Source organism: Crocuta crocuta, unplaced genomic scaffold, assembly GCF_008692635.1.
Source record: "Crocuta crocuta isolate KB4526 unplaced genomic scaffold, BGI_CrCroc_1.0 scaffold290, whole genome shotgun sequence".
In the NCBI taxonomy this organism is placed as follows: Eukaryota; Metazoa; Chordata; class Mammalia; order Carnivora; family Hyaenidae; genus Crocuta; species Crocuta crocuta.
In genome coordinates this window covers 6,606,500-6,620,863 of record NW_027527429.1, presented here as the reverse complement: position 1 = coordinate 6,620,863, position 14,364 = coordinate 6,606,500, and the positions used below count along the sequence as shown (strand labels likewise).

Here is a 14,364-nt window from a genome sequence, read left to right as displayed (position 1 = left end):
TCCCAAGTCACAGGCCTGATACCCCTGACGGACTGTTCGTGACCTCACCCCTGCCCCACCCACCAAAGGGGGTTCTTGCTGCTGCCCAGTGGCCACCTTTGTGGCTCCCATCCTCTCCCTGGGGACCAGCAAATCCTCATGTTTAAGTCCAGTCCCAAAAGATTGAACTGATTTCCATCCCTTTTTTATTTTGTCCGTGCCTCCTGATGCCCAGAGGGGAGCAGAGCAACTCCCCTGGGAAGGAATGCACCTGAGCTCTGTCTCCCAGAAGTGACTTCGCTAGATAGACTTCACACCTTTAGCTGTGCAGAAAAGCATCCCACCCCCATAGCCACAGCCAAGGATTTATTCCGCTTTCAAGACCAACGAGCACTCCTATCGCACCCTCTGTCAGTCATCCCATTTCTCGGTGGTGCCCCTCTTTCCCACATCCTGCAGCTGCATGGGCCCTGCCAATTGTCTCTAGGAAGGTGCCACCGTCTGCCTTATTCAGCAGGTCTCTGCAGCGATTCAGGAGAAAATGCTGGCTTGTAGCATTACTGCTCTTTGAACCTCACCTTGGGATTCAAAAAGCTTCATAGTGGAGATTTTTAGGAAAATGGAGGGAGATTGGTCTGGAAGTGGCATTGGGTAGCAAAGAGGACACACCTTCCCACTTTCTGGACCCACATATGGGGGAGAGAGCAGAAAACCAGCCCTCAGCTGAGAAGCTGCAGTATCTTCCAGAAAAGGACCAGGTATAGAATGTGAAGGGATGGTTGAACATGTAGGGAATTTTGCTAATGATATTTCACTGAATGCAGAGGTGCAGAGGAAGACTTTAATGAGTTGGGAGTGAGCAAGAAATTAGGAAAGAAAAGGGAATGAATGTCCAGAGCTCAGGAAATGGGGGTAAGCTGGGAGCTTGAGTCTTATGGTGATTAACATAAATAAGATGTATCCGTGATCTACTGCTGCGTAACAAACTACCCTAAAACTTCACAGCTTACAGTTCTCTGGGCTAGACTTGGGACCATTCATCTCTGCTCTCTTTGGTGTTGGCTGGGCACACTCAGGCCAGGAGCCCATCCAAATTGGGGGTTGGTTGGCTGATTGGCTGGCTGACTGCAGGGGCGACAGTGGTAACTCAGCTATGTTTGTTCATCACCCAGCAGGCTGGTCTGGGCTTCTTCCTGGTCACAGGGGTCCCAGATGTAGAAGAGCTTTTCGAGTCTCTGCTTGTTTCACATTTGCTAATGTCCTATTGGCCAAAAAGAAGCCACAAAGCCAAGCCCAGACTCACTGTGGGAGGGGGGTGTACAGTGTGTGGTTACAGAGAGGCCACCCAGGTAACCGTCACCCTCCCAGTTTCCAGGGCACAGGCGTCATAGTGCTTAGTGCTGTTATGCTTGATAACATATGTAAGTGTTGTTAAAAATGCTGGTCTGCCCTTTGTTGCTAGAGCATTCCCTCTTGCACTGCCACCCCACACTCAGCCTGCTCCTGCCCACATCCAAACATGATTTCAGCTGGTACCCTTCCTACCCTTTCCCTTCTGTCTCAGAGAAGGTGTGTCCTTCTCACCAGGCCCCTCTCCTCCATCCCCTCTTCCTTCCCTGGACCAGAACCCCCGCCTTCCTCCTCATTGTTCTCTTCTTTCATTCTCTCTCATCATTTCAACTGTCTTCCTGATGGTCGTTAGCAAGTGAGCATTATCTTCCGTGTTCATTAGCCACCTGTATTTCTTTGGAATTTTCTGCCCGTGTCCTTTGGTTGGTGGAAGGGTGAGATGTTTACCTTGGTCTTGCTGATTTATAAAAGCTTTCTAGGAAAGGATGTAAATCACTGCCTTCTTTGTCTCCTGTGTTATTTCTCTTTGCCCATTACTGGCCGGTGTAGCCTGGGCCTCCTGCTTGCCTCTCTGGAGCCCAAACATCCTCATGGCTTCTGCTTCCCCCTAACATCGTGACTCCAAACCTAAAGATAAATCTCCAGCCTTGAGTACCCAGCTGGACATCTCCACGTGGCTCTATTATAAGCACTTAGAACTCGATATTTCTAGAGCTGTGTTCTTTCCCTTACGCCCTCCAGAAATGCCCCACTGCATTCCCTCCAAGTGCCATGCTCCTTAAAAGAGTTGTCTACACTCTGTCTACACTTCACGTTCCACTCTCTCCTAATCCTACGAGGCATCGTGGGGTGAGGGAAGGTGCCAAGTCCGTTGCTGATGATCTCAGTGACCTAAATCCCCATCCCGCGCTGGGCCGTGAGCTCATCGGTGCAACAAAGTGCTGAGACCAGAAAAGTCTGAACACTCCATGATCTATTTAAAAACTTGTGTGTCTCGAGGAAAAACTAGCACAGGCACATTTTCGCCATGAAGGAGAATGTCACCACTTCCACTGAGACTTTTGAGCGTGGTTGTAGAAGGACAGTGGAATTAACAGGTGTAAAATCATGAAATTTCTGGAGGCTTTCATAAATATAAGCTGATTTCTGCCATGGGTTTGACATCGTTGGTTGGACCAGAAGGTGTTCTCCTCCCCTGCTCAGGAATGCCTTCCCTCCCCTGCAGGCAGCACCAGTGACATCATGACAAGTGACCACAGCCCTGTTTTTGCCACATTTGAGGCAGGAGTCACCTCCCAGTTTGTCTCCAAGAACGGTAAGTGGTGGACGGCATCTGTCCCTCTGTCATCCACAATGACAAGAGGCTTTGGGGACTCGTCTTCAGATTGTAGCAGTTTGTTGTCTGTGGTAGCTGGGGGCTCATCCTTCCGGAGAAGTCCACAGTCCATCAATGGGGACTCTTCACATCAAGCCGTATCGTGATTTCAGTGCAGAGCACTTTCTTGCTCTCTTTGGCAGATGTGTCAGCTATTTGAGCCTCCGCTGTAATCCAGTCTTTAAAATTGAATACATGAGGGACACCTAGGTGGCTCAGGTGGCTAAGCGTCAACTCTTGGTTTCAGCTCAGGTCATGATCTCACAGTTCGTGGGTTCGAGCCCCACATCGGGTTCTGTGCTAACAGCGCAGAGCATGCTTGGGACTCTCTCTCTCCCTCTCTCTGCCCCTCCCCTGCTTACTGTCTCTCTCTCAAGTAAATAAATAAACTTAAATTTTTTTTTAATAAAATTTTAAATATTGAGTAAATGAATGTTTTTCCAAGGTGTGGCATATCCGCCACCAAAGACCGTTCTGGGTGGGGCACGGATGAACATTTAACAGTGATGCATTTATTTTAACAGGTTTTGCATCTGTCTTCTGTGTAAGGGCAAGCAACACTGGCTTTTCATTCAGTCTTGTGGGGTGCTTTCTTATTTAAATATGTTCACCTAAGTTTAAAAAGTGAGTCTATTTAAAGAAAATATTAAGCCAGTATTCACATGGATGCATGGTGGGTGGGGATGGTAAGCATCGTAAGGATGGGATGTGATGACTGAGTTTGCAAAATGCTTGGGTAGATAATACTTAGACTTGCAGGTAAATTTTCAAAGACTCCAGCTCAGCCCAGCACACCAGGCCACCCTCATCCCAGCAGGAGTCTGGTGTGCTCTGTGGTGTGTCCAGCCTGGGCCTGGGTGACCGGGGAGCCATTTTGTCACCTCCTCTGCTAAACCCCTACCCACTTCTGTGGTCAACCTTTAGGAAGGTTGAGCAGGGGGGCCCAACACAGGTGCGAAAAGCCTGTATTACTCTGTGTCCTTCATGCCACAAAGAATGTGGATGAGGCTAGAATCTTGTCTTCCTGGGACACTGCTCTCCACGCTGTTGGGTGTAACATCTGCTCTAGCAGTGTGACCTCCCTTCTCCACATGAGACTTAATCCACCACCCTGTCTCCATGCTAGCTCTGGCCACTGTCTTTCCAGAAACTTCCATCTCCCCTTTCTCTGAGTTCCTGCAGTGTTGTTGGGGTGGCTGATGCCATCACACCCTCGGTGAGGACCCTCATCACGTCATCAGTATCAAGCTTGCCTTCTCTCCACCGGGACCCGGCACCCAGTAGACACCCACAAAGGCTGATCACCTGGATTGAGCATAGGTTGACTGTCTTCCCAAGCAGAGCCTGGTCTAGGTGCTGTGGGATTTAAGGGCATAAAGGAAAGCTGAGTGAAATAAGCCAGACACAAAAAAAATACCATAGGCGTGTGGTATTACCTATATGCAGAATCTTGGAAGAAACTGCCAATTTCATAGAAACAGGATAGAATGGTGGTTGCCAGGGGGCTGAGCCGGAAATGAGGAGATGGAGGTCAAAGGGTACAGACTTTCAGTTACAAGATGAGTAAATTCTGGGAATCCAATAGCATGATGGCTACAGTTAATGATACAGTACTGTAAACTTGAGATTTGCTGGGAGTAGATCTTAAGCGTTCTTATTACACACACACACACACCAGTTAATTATGTGGGTGACGGATGTGTTAATTGTCTTGATCTTGGTAAGCATTTCACAGTGTATATGTGTATCAGAGCCTCGTGCTGTACACTTCAAATACTCACAATTATATTTGCCAGTTATTCCTCAATAAAGCTGGGGGAAAGGAAAAGAAAAAAAGGGGCGTGGGTGGGAGAGAGAATGGGAATGTCTGTCCTTGCTCTCGGGGTGGCTCAGAATTTACAGGGGAGGGTGCACCTTGTTCAGAGCCAGCCTGAGGGCACTTGCGAATGAATGCATCATCTCCGTGAATATACCATGAGGAGCCAGCTCAGTGGAGGGAAGCCACCCGGAGGAAGGAAGAGCAGGTATCCCTCGGTAACTGGACTTAGAAACAAGACGGATTTGGGTATTGACCACTGAGCCATTATACACACTCTCTTTGCCAGAACAAATGGGGAGACTGAGGCACTGAGGTTAAGGTCGTTTCCCAAGGCCATGCGACTTCAGACGCAAAGCTGAGAAGCTCTTAGCTCCTTGAACTCTTCCCTCTTGCTACCCTGCTCTCCACAGCATCAGAGAGGGCATCTCCCCTCCCCCCGCCATTGAGGTTGCTCAGCATATGTGGTGGGATTCAGGGAAAACCTCTCCTTATCTGGACTTCACCTTCCCTGGATGCTAAGAAGGAGCCTGTTGTCGGGGGGCTAATTCAAAATGCTCCACCCCTGGGCAACTCGAGCCAAATCTCTTTCTCACCCCTTCCAGGTCCCGGGACTGTGGACAGCCAAGGGCAGATCGAGTTTCTCAGGTGCTTTGCCACCCTGAAGACCAAGTCCCAGACCAAGTTCTACCTGGAGTTCCACTCGAGCTGCTTAGAGAGTAAGTGGGTGCTGAACTCCCTTTGGGTCTCGCAGGCAGGACTCTTACTCTTACACGCCTTTTCATTGATGGCGCTTGGCCCCGCCTCTCTCTCTGGGGAGGATTCACAGATGGGCCTTAAGGCAGTCTCTAGGCGGAGCGTTGGGGGGTTCAGTTACTGTGGGGGCCGCCCCCCCCAATGGCCCGTGATGCTGCTCTTGCAGCCTCAGAGATAGGGACAGTCACTGAAACCCTGACCTGTCAGCCCTTGTAGGGGACTAGGCCACTGGACCCTGTCCTTGAAGCATCTGCCCCCTCCCTGAGCAGGGGCTCTGACTCAACCAGAGGGTCCCAGGCGAAGGTCCAGAGCTCGCGGTGAGCAGCTGCTGGCAGCCACCTGTTCTTCCCCAGAGTGCTCTGCTCTTTTGCACACGACGGGCATCTTTCTTTTTTTTTTTTTNTTTTTTTTTTTTTTTTTTTTTTTGAAGGGCATCTTTCTTGGATGCTCTGGACGGCCCACAAGCAAGCCGGAGATGGGTGGCCCGCTCCCAGCCAGCAGCCGTTAGCACAACCTGTGTTTAGCAAACACCCTTCCCGGGTGACATTTTTAGGCATATTGTCTAAAGCTGTTCTATGGCGGGATCTGTGTGGTTTCTAGCTCCCCTCGCTGAGATGGTCTGGAGGTGGGGGACGGGGGCAGAGTCAATTCCACCAAAGGAGGCATTTTGTGACGGGATGACAGACGCTTCCAGAAATGCAGAAGACTGGTTGCCCCACTCCCCTCTCCCTTCTGTCTCCCACTCGGCCCCAGCTCAGCCTTGCTGACAGACCTGCCTTCTCCGCAAAGTTTCCAGGTCCAGTGTCACCAAGCAGGGACAAGGCACCTCCAGAAATGATGAGGGTTTTTGTGCGGGTGTTTTTAATAAACTATCGAGACATTTGCATACATTTCTATGGAAACAGCATATTAGGAGGCTTAAATTAGCATTTCAAAAGGCTGCTATCTTGAGTGGGCCGAGCTGTCAAGTTTCCTAATCTCCTTGACTGTGATGTGATGATTTCTTTGTTGCCTGATTTGTTGCAAAAAAGAGCTGAAAAGGAGGGGAATCTCTGGTTTTTTCCTAAAAATAATTCAACCCTGTTGGCAAATGACCATCTCCTGCACCAAAACAGAATCCCTCACAAGCCTGACTCCTAAACAGTGCTGTGGCCCCTACAGATGAAAGGGAGTATATCTTCCTCGGTCTGGCTGGGGCGACCCTAGGAGTCTTCTCTGTCTGGCTCTTGTTTATTCTCTGAAAACCAGCCTTTTTCAGGTTTTGTCCTCTTTCAGGTTTTGTCAAGAGTCAGGAAGGAGAAAATGAAGAAGGAAGCGAGGGGGAGCTGGTGGTGAAGTTTGGCGAGACCCTTCCAAAGGTAAATCAAGAACAGGATGTAGCCAGGGAGACCTTGGCCTTCGCCGGCCCTCGTTGCCCCACTGTTCCTTAAGAGATGGACTTGTCTGACCACGTGACTTTACAAAGAAGGAAACTGAGGCAGATCCCAGCGATGTTGGTTTACAATCACACAGTCACATAGCTGTAGTGACAGCGTGATGGCCCCAGGCCCCGAGGTCCCCATCCCCCTCAGTGGCTTTCGCCTGCTCAACCCCAGCTTGGAGGATATCAAGTGAAGAAGAGGGGAGTTCATTGCTCCTACACGAACACTGGGTTCAGAAAGAACTTGACGTGTCTATGGCCCCATGAGAGCAGAGGGTGGAGTTGAAAACACATAGGCTGACCTTAGTGGGAACGCATGTCCTCTTTCTTGCAGGAAAAAAAAAATTGTTTTTTTTACCCGGGACCCAGAAGAGCTTTTGTGATACTGAGTTGATGGTGGGCACGTCTGAGTGTTCGCGCTAGGTGCACAGTGGAGTAGGACCTTGTTTATTTTTGTGACATGATGAGTAAAGGGTACCCAGAGGGGAGTTGAGGGCCAGGCAGATCTGTCATACACAGCAAGGGTCCCGGGGGCTGTCCTGGAAGGCTCCCTCAGAGGTGACACCCAAGATGGCCTTAAAGAGGCGGAAGGACCCATCCTCTCCTAAGGCTGGGGTGGGTCGTGGGCAGGTTTGGAGGGCTGTTGATTGGAGCCCGTTCTTGGGCCACATCACAGAGTCTCCGAACTGGGGAGCACTTCTGATCGGGGTCCTCCACAAGGACAGGGCGTAGCTGTCCAAAGTCCCCATCTTGGGGCTGTTTTCAGGTACCTGAATCTCGGTGGCTTTGGACTCCAAGGTGACATCCTGCCTCACGCACCCACCCGACCCTTCCGTTCCTCCTCTCCTGGCTGCCCCACGTGGCAACCAAATGGCCCGTCTCCTCCTTTGGTCAAGTTGTGAAAGATGCCAGTACCCCCGTCCGCATAACGTGTGTACACCTGGTTCGGGGGACTCCGGGGTACCCTGGCCCGACATCCTCACTGCTGCCAAGACCTGTGCTTCCTCCGGCCCCGTCCCCCTCCCCCTCTCCACCTCACAGCCACCTCCCAGGGGGTCTCCATCCCACCCGCCTTCTTGCTGAGGCATCCTGAAGCCTGATGGATCTTTCTGGAATGCCCATTTGATCCCGGCATCCCCCTCTTTATCTGGTTGGCTCCCAGACCCCTCCTCACTCTCCAGCTTCACCTGCTGCCCCCATAGCTCCTAGGGGCGTCTTCTCCCTCCAGCCCCCTGCCCCTCCACCATCCCTGTCACCGGACAGCACCCTCTCTACCCTCTAATCCCACCAAGGCACCCTGACAGAAGCTCCCTGTGCTCCCCCCCACTCCCGCCATGGTGGTCGTGTGCCCCAGCGGTCAGCTCTAACCCTGTGCCCTTCTCTGTGCAGCTGAAGCCCATTATCTCTGACCCCGAGTACCTGCTGGACCAGCACATCCTGATTAGCATTAAGTCCTCTGACAGCGACGAATCGTATGGTAAGGGTCCCAGGAAAGGGGGCCGCACCTGCTGTTAGCCGGTGGCCTCTCGTGTAAGGGAGGCACCGGCGTCTCCGTGACACAGACCCCGTCCTGCTCTCCTGTCACCCCTCTCCCCTTCCCAGGGCTCCCGGAGGGACAGTAAGTCCTCCTTCCTGCCCTGTCGGGCTTCTAGGAGGAACCACCAGTAGCCATAACCTCTCTCGTTTATGGAGTCTTTCCTGTGTCAGATTCTGTGCCAGGGGCTTTGCAGGGATTATTTAATCCCGACAAGACCTTATAAAGCAGATCCTATTCTGTCAATCAGTAGGTGAGTAAACTGAGGCTCAGAGAGCTTAAGGGACTTACGTAAGTCACAGGTAGAAACTGGCTGAGCCCTAATTTGAACCCATGTCTGTCTGGCATGGGTCAGTGCCCATCCATGCTGGGCAGACACCAGCCAGAGAGACATCATCTCTGACATCGTCTTAGCCAATGCGTGGCTCCAGCCCAATGTCAAGTTCAAACTCCGTACATTCGCTGTGGTTTAGAACCGGGGGTGGGGGGGGAGGTGGGCAGGTGGCCAGAGGGAGGCTGGAGGCAGGAGCCAGATCCCTCTGCTCCTTGCACGAGGCAGATCCCTCTGCTCCTTGACGAGGCAGACAAAAATGAATCCTGGTCCCAGGAGAGGGTTTTGTTTTCAATGAAAGGAATTCGAAGGTGTTTAAATGCTAATCAGGGAAAGCCAGGAGACCAAGAGGCTGGAGACACAAAAGTGCCTGTGTTGGTGGCCTACGGTCCAGGCTCTGCCAAAAGCCCTGGGATGTAGGTACAATTGCTACCCTAGCTGCAGAGGTGAGGAAATGAAGTGACTTGTCCAAGATTACATGGCCACTGACTTTGACAAGATACCATGTGCCCTTGGACTTGAACCCCGGCAACCCAGCTCCAGAATCCTGCCCTTCACCCCGTCCTAGCACAGCATTAGAAAGAGGGTCCCAGAGCCAGGCAGGGATGGCCAGAGCCTGAAGACTGTACTGGCACTGGATGGGGGAGCTCCTATGCATCACATCGGGGCAAAGAGAACAGATCCACATGGGGATGGAATGTTCGAAGCTTTGGCGGTAGCACACAGGAACATGGGAATGATGGTTCCATTTTCTTGTTCAAATACTGTATCCTTCCTTTGTTCCCGATTCTTGGTATTCGTACAGCCAGCATATCGTAATAATAACGGGAAGAAAAGTCAACCCACAGTCTCATTCCCCATGACAGGAACCATGTTTATTTTGGTCTCATACTTCCATCCTCATACATAGACATACACAGATTTCTATATTCATAATCCTCATAGAGATGCCATTTTAAATTCTGCTTTCTCACCCAGTGATAGACATATTAGATGATACACATTTTCCATGATCTTCCTCTTGCACGGCCTTCACAATGGCTGCATTTAATGGCTTCATAATCTTCATGGGTTTGCTGCTGATTACTCTTGTTAGTATTGCCAATGAGGCTGAGATGGATCTCTTAATGAGCATTTTTGATTCTCCTTCAGCTACATTTTTATTCTTTCAAATCCTCTCTTTAGGATAAGTCCCCACGTGCACCGGGTCAAAGGGTATAAATACGTTGGTGATCCTTGACACTCGTTATCAAACTGATCTCTGTAAAAAAAATGTCCTGCATGTTGACCTTGCCACATCCAAGGGTATAGGTTTCCCCAGATCCTTGCTGGTTCTAGATATTCTTTTGCTTCCATCTTGTACTAATTTCCTATCTGTAAGATCTGTCTTGATTTGCATTTTTGATGGTGGAGAAGACTGAACTAGTTCCCATTTAGTGAAATTAACCAGTTACAGTTCTTTTCGTGTGAAATATCCGCTTGGGTTATCTGCCCAGTTACCTACTGAGATTTGATTTTGAGGAGTTCCTTGAGGGCTTCATGAAGCCGTCGGTCTCTTTCACACTTTCTTTCCTTTTTGTCTCTGTGCAGAAGTTTTAAGTTTTTATACCCTCTTAACCTGTCAGTCTGTTTTGTCATTTCCTAACATTGCCTTAAGCCCCGGGAAGTTACCGTTCGCTCCCGCAGTCAGATTAGTGGCTAAATCTGCTTGTCTGCTGGATTTTCTAGGATTTAATTCTTTTTTTTTTTTTCTTACATCAGCTAATCCACGTGGAGTTCATTCCACTGTAAAGTTTGAAATGTTTTTCCCAAATTGCTGAGGCGTTGTTCTAAAAGCTTTATTCGATAATCCCCACCTTGGACATTGTTTCGAAGGATCATCTTTGGACAGCGGAGTTAATCTCCAAGCTGAATACATGGTGTTTCTCCTGTGAAATATCTCTTGACATGACTGTTCTCCTCACCTGCCCAGGCGAAGGCTGCATCGCTTTACGGTTAGAGGCCACGGAAACCCTGCTCCCCATCTACACGCCTCTCACCCACCACGGAGAGATGACAGGCCACTTCCGGGGGGAGATTAAGCTGCAGACCTCCCAGGGCAAGAAAAGGGAAAAGCTCTATGGTGAGTGGGCACGAGCCCTCCCCTGCTCTCTCTGCAGTGCTGCTGGGTCAGGGATAGGAATGAGGTCTCCCTCTGCACAGCCATCACATATCCTCTCTGCTGGGGCCTCAGAACAGAAATCCAGCATCAAAAGTGATGTCAGAGACAATCTGGCCCGATTCTTAGCTGATCCAAGAATGTCCCTACAGAACCCCCACGGCTGCACGTCTTCGTTCCCTGACCCCAGTCACCTTCCATCTGCATGGATGTGAAGCTTGTGAATTTTCCAGGGGCTCTGGTCTCCTGTTAGTCTTTTAGGCCTTGTCACTCCCTGTTAGCACCTCCAGCAGAAGGACCAAGATTACACAGTAAACCTGCCTGATCCTGAATCGCTCTTTCCAGGCTGGAGCTCGCACATACCTACCTACGTATCTACGCCCTGCCCTCGTGGTGCCAGCCAGGGCATCTACACGCCGTATACACCAACAAGGCCCCCATGCTCATACCGAGCACATTTCTTTGGCTTTTCCCTACCCAGCCCCCAGCCACTGCCCCGAACAGCAGCATCTTGTGGTCTTCTCTTCCTTGGCACGGTCCCCCAGCACCTCTTCCAACTTGACCTCAAATCTTTGTGTCCTTCAAAATGGCACTTGCTTACTTCTGCTGGCCGTCAGGAGGACACGTTTCTCGTGGCTCTCAGAAAGGACACCAGTGCAGCCATGCTTGGGAGCAAATGCTCATTGAAAGTGTTTCCTTACCCCCATGTGACGTCCCAGCCTTGGGGAACCCTCTCTTGTCTGTCCCCGGAGGAGACCCCACTGATCCCCATTAGGCAATTGGAGATGCCTCATCTCTTAGTTAGAAATCATCACTGCTCCTCTGAGGACTATGGGAACACGGCCAGGAGACCCTAACAGCTGAGAACATGGGGAACTTTCTAGACTCAAGTCCTTACCTTTCTCAGAATCCTGCTTAAAAATTTAAAACTTGGAAATTAGTGCATGGTCCTCAGTAGTATCTATTATGTTAAAACCTCTCGGCTTGAAGTGATAAATGGTTTGAGAAACACAGAGCTGCTCAAAATGTGTTAATCAAGCATTTCTCTCTTTCCACACAAGCAACAGGTGGTTTTTCCTTCCTTTTGATTTTAATTCCTACTCAAAAGCCCTCTAACAACAGTGCCTAAAATGAGTGGGACTTTAACTTGATGCTGGAGGATGTGGGAAATGATTGTCTTATAAATGTCATCCCATTAATGTCTTGGAGTAGCCCTGACAGCCAGGTATTGTCCTTGTGTGGGAGATGGGGAAACTGAAGCACAGAGAAGTTCAGTGTTTGGCTGAAGGTCACGTACCTAGCAGGCGGCTAGCCCAGGGTGACAGTACAGGTTCACAGGGTGCTCAGCTGGAATTCATAAACACTATGGGGTCCTGCATTTTGCATGAATAACAAGAGAGTAGGACTCACTTCCTGTAGACGGTCAGCACTCCCTGCTCCTGGGAAGGCTCTGGGCCATCAGGGGTACTCTCTCCTGTGACGGGGCTCCGCCTTCTGCCTTGTGGGAGCTCCTTTCTACAGCAGAACCACAGGCTGGGGGGAGAGCGACTCGTGTCTTCTGCAAGGACAAGCCAGAGTCCGAAAGGAAGATGGCGCCCCAGTGTCCCTTTGGACATGATTGGCTTTAGTATCAGATGTTCTTGTGAAGCCACCGTGTTATTTTATTTGTTTCATTCGGATCTGCCAAGAAGTCTTTCCCCTCCCCTCGTGACACCAACAAGTTGAACGTGTCACATGACAAGACAACTCTGGGTCCACACGTGCTAACTCTTCTCCCCCCGGGGCAGAGGCAGACATCCTTCTCCAATCACTGAACTCCTGTGAGGCCTCAGAATCTTGCTTAGCCCACCTCCCGGACAGCCACAGTTCGCTCAGCCTCGCGTTGGCTGCCGACGGCCATCCTGGCCCATGCTGGGCGCCCTGGCCCTCACATGCTCTTTGCTGGCTCTCCCCCTGCAGACTTCGTGAAGACTGAGCGCGACGAGTCCAGCGGGCCCAAGTCCCTGAAGAGCCTCACCAGCCACGACCCCATGAAGCAGTGGGAACCTGCCAACAGGTAGAGCTGGGGGGTTGCTGGGGCCTCCCTACAAACTAGCGTGATTATGCAGACCCAGGACCCAGGAGAGGGTGAGTGGAGCACAGAGAACTTGAGGACCGGGAGGGAAGGAAAGCTCTGGCCAGGGAGAGGTGCGATCCGGCAGCCAGCCCCGGGCAGGCGGGGGTGCCCGTGTACGGCCTGGGACACGCTTCCGTGTCAGAAAGCAGGGGACCTCACTGACATTGGCTGAGCCCTTGGCATGTGTCAGAGTCTAGAGAAACCAAAGCAAAGTAGGTGAGCCCCTGATTTGGGAACTCCCAGCCTGGCAGCACGACGCCCTGTCGGGGGGAAGCCACTGAAAGGTGACTGCAGGGAATGGTTCCCACATCTCCTAGGGACCAGCGACAGCAGCAGCCGTGGCTCTGTGGCCAACAAACCCATCCCGTTACTGAGGGGAAAACAATCACTGAGGACAGTGCACACAGGTTGCTCTTGGCAGAGCCTAGACTGAGAATAAGCCAGACATTAAAGTCTATGTGACCAGGGGACAGGAGTCCCCACCTGCAGGGCCCCCTCAGCTCCCTAATGGGGTCCTGAGCCCTAGAATTAAGCCAGAGGGCGTTGTCATGCTCTCTCTGACAGCTTGCGTGCCGAGGGGGCAAAGCCGTGCTGGTGAGCCAAAGCGAGACCCCAAACACCGCTGCAGAGCCTGGCTTAGTCCCCTCCTTCGGGCCCCTGGACCGCCTGTCCCTCCGGCTCTCGTCCTCACCCCTGCCCCACCCACGTACCAGGACTCCCCTCTCCCAGCCGGTCCCTCGCCCACTTCCAACTTCTGACCCTCAGAGCTATATAATGTTCTCTGAAATTTCAATCTTTTTCTTCCATATTATCCCATCGATGAATGTGTCCTAACTCTCAGATGTCTGTTTGTTCCCAGAATCAGGATCCATGCAGGTCAACAAATTATTTTTCCATTTGGCTACTATTAGAACTAATGCTTCTTTTTTTTAATTTTTTAATACTTATTGATTTTTGAGGGAGAGAGACAGAGCTCAAATGGGGGAGGGGCAGAGAGAGAGAGAGAGAGGATCTGAAGTAGGCTCCAGGCTCTGAGCTGTCAGCACAGACCCTGATGTGGGGCTCGACTCACAAACCACAAGATCATGACCTGAGCCGAAATCAGAGGCTTAACCGACTGAGCCACCCAGGCGCCCTAAACTAACGTTTCTTAATTAGGCCCTGAAAAATGGAGGAGACAGGCTCAAGCTGGTTGAGCAAACGAGAGCTGGGGAGCGTTGCTCATGTCATAACCCGTACACTCAGCACTCTACTAGTTGGTTCTCATAAGAGCTCTCTCACAAGGAAGGACGACACTCTTGTCGCAGAGAGGCAGCACAGTGTGTGTGTGTCTCCGAGGTCACCTCAGCCAGTCCAGGCCGTCCCCTCCACAGCGTTAAGCTGACTCCCCGCCAACATTCGAGGTTCCAGCCTTGACTTCTGTGACCTCCCTCCCCACGCATCATTGTTACAAATGCCTGCATGGCCGTCCCCATTCCGACGCAGTAGTACAAGCTAACACATTCCAGATGGTCCCCTTCATTTACCCT

The 14,364-nt window shown here is 51.1% G+C and overlaps 1 protein-coding gene across 1 annotated transcript in view; it reads left to right on the top strand.

The window, feature by feature from the left end:
- The window catches only part of INPP5D (inositol polyphosphate-5-phosphatase D), a 121,089-nt gene that overhangs the window by 97,780 nt on the left and 8,945 nt on the right, over positions 1-14,364 (top strand). The window contains exons 19-24 of the mRNA XM_077758496.1: positions 2,555-2,644; positions 5,126-5,239; positions 6,552-6,634; positions 8,086-8,173; positions 10,534-10,683; positions 12,679-12,775. Of these exons, the coding sequence (XP_077614622.1) occupies positions 2,555-2,644; positions 5,126-5,239; positions 6,552-6,634; positions 8,086-8,173; positions 10,534-10,683; positions 12,679-12,775 (622 nt within the window). The remainder of the gene's footprint in view (positions 1-2,554; positions 2,645-5,125; positions 5,240-6,551; positions 6,635-8,085; positions 8,174-10,533; positions 10,684-12,678; positions 12,776-14,364) is intronic.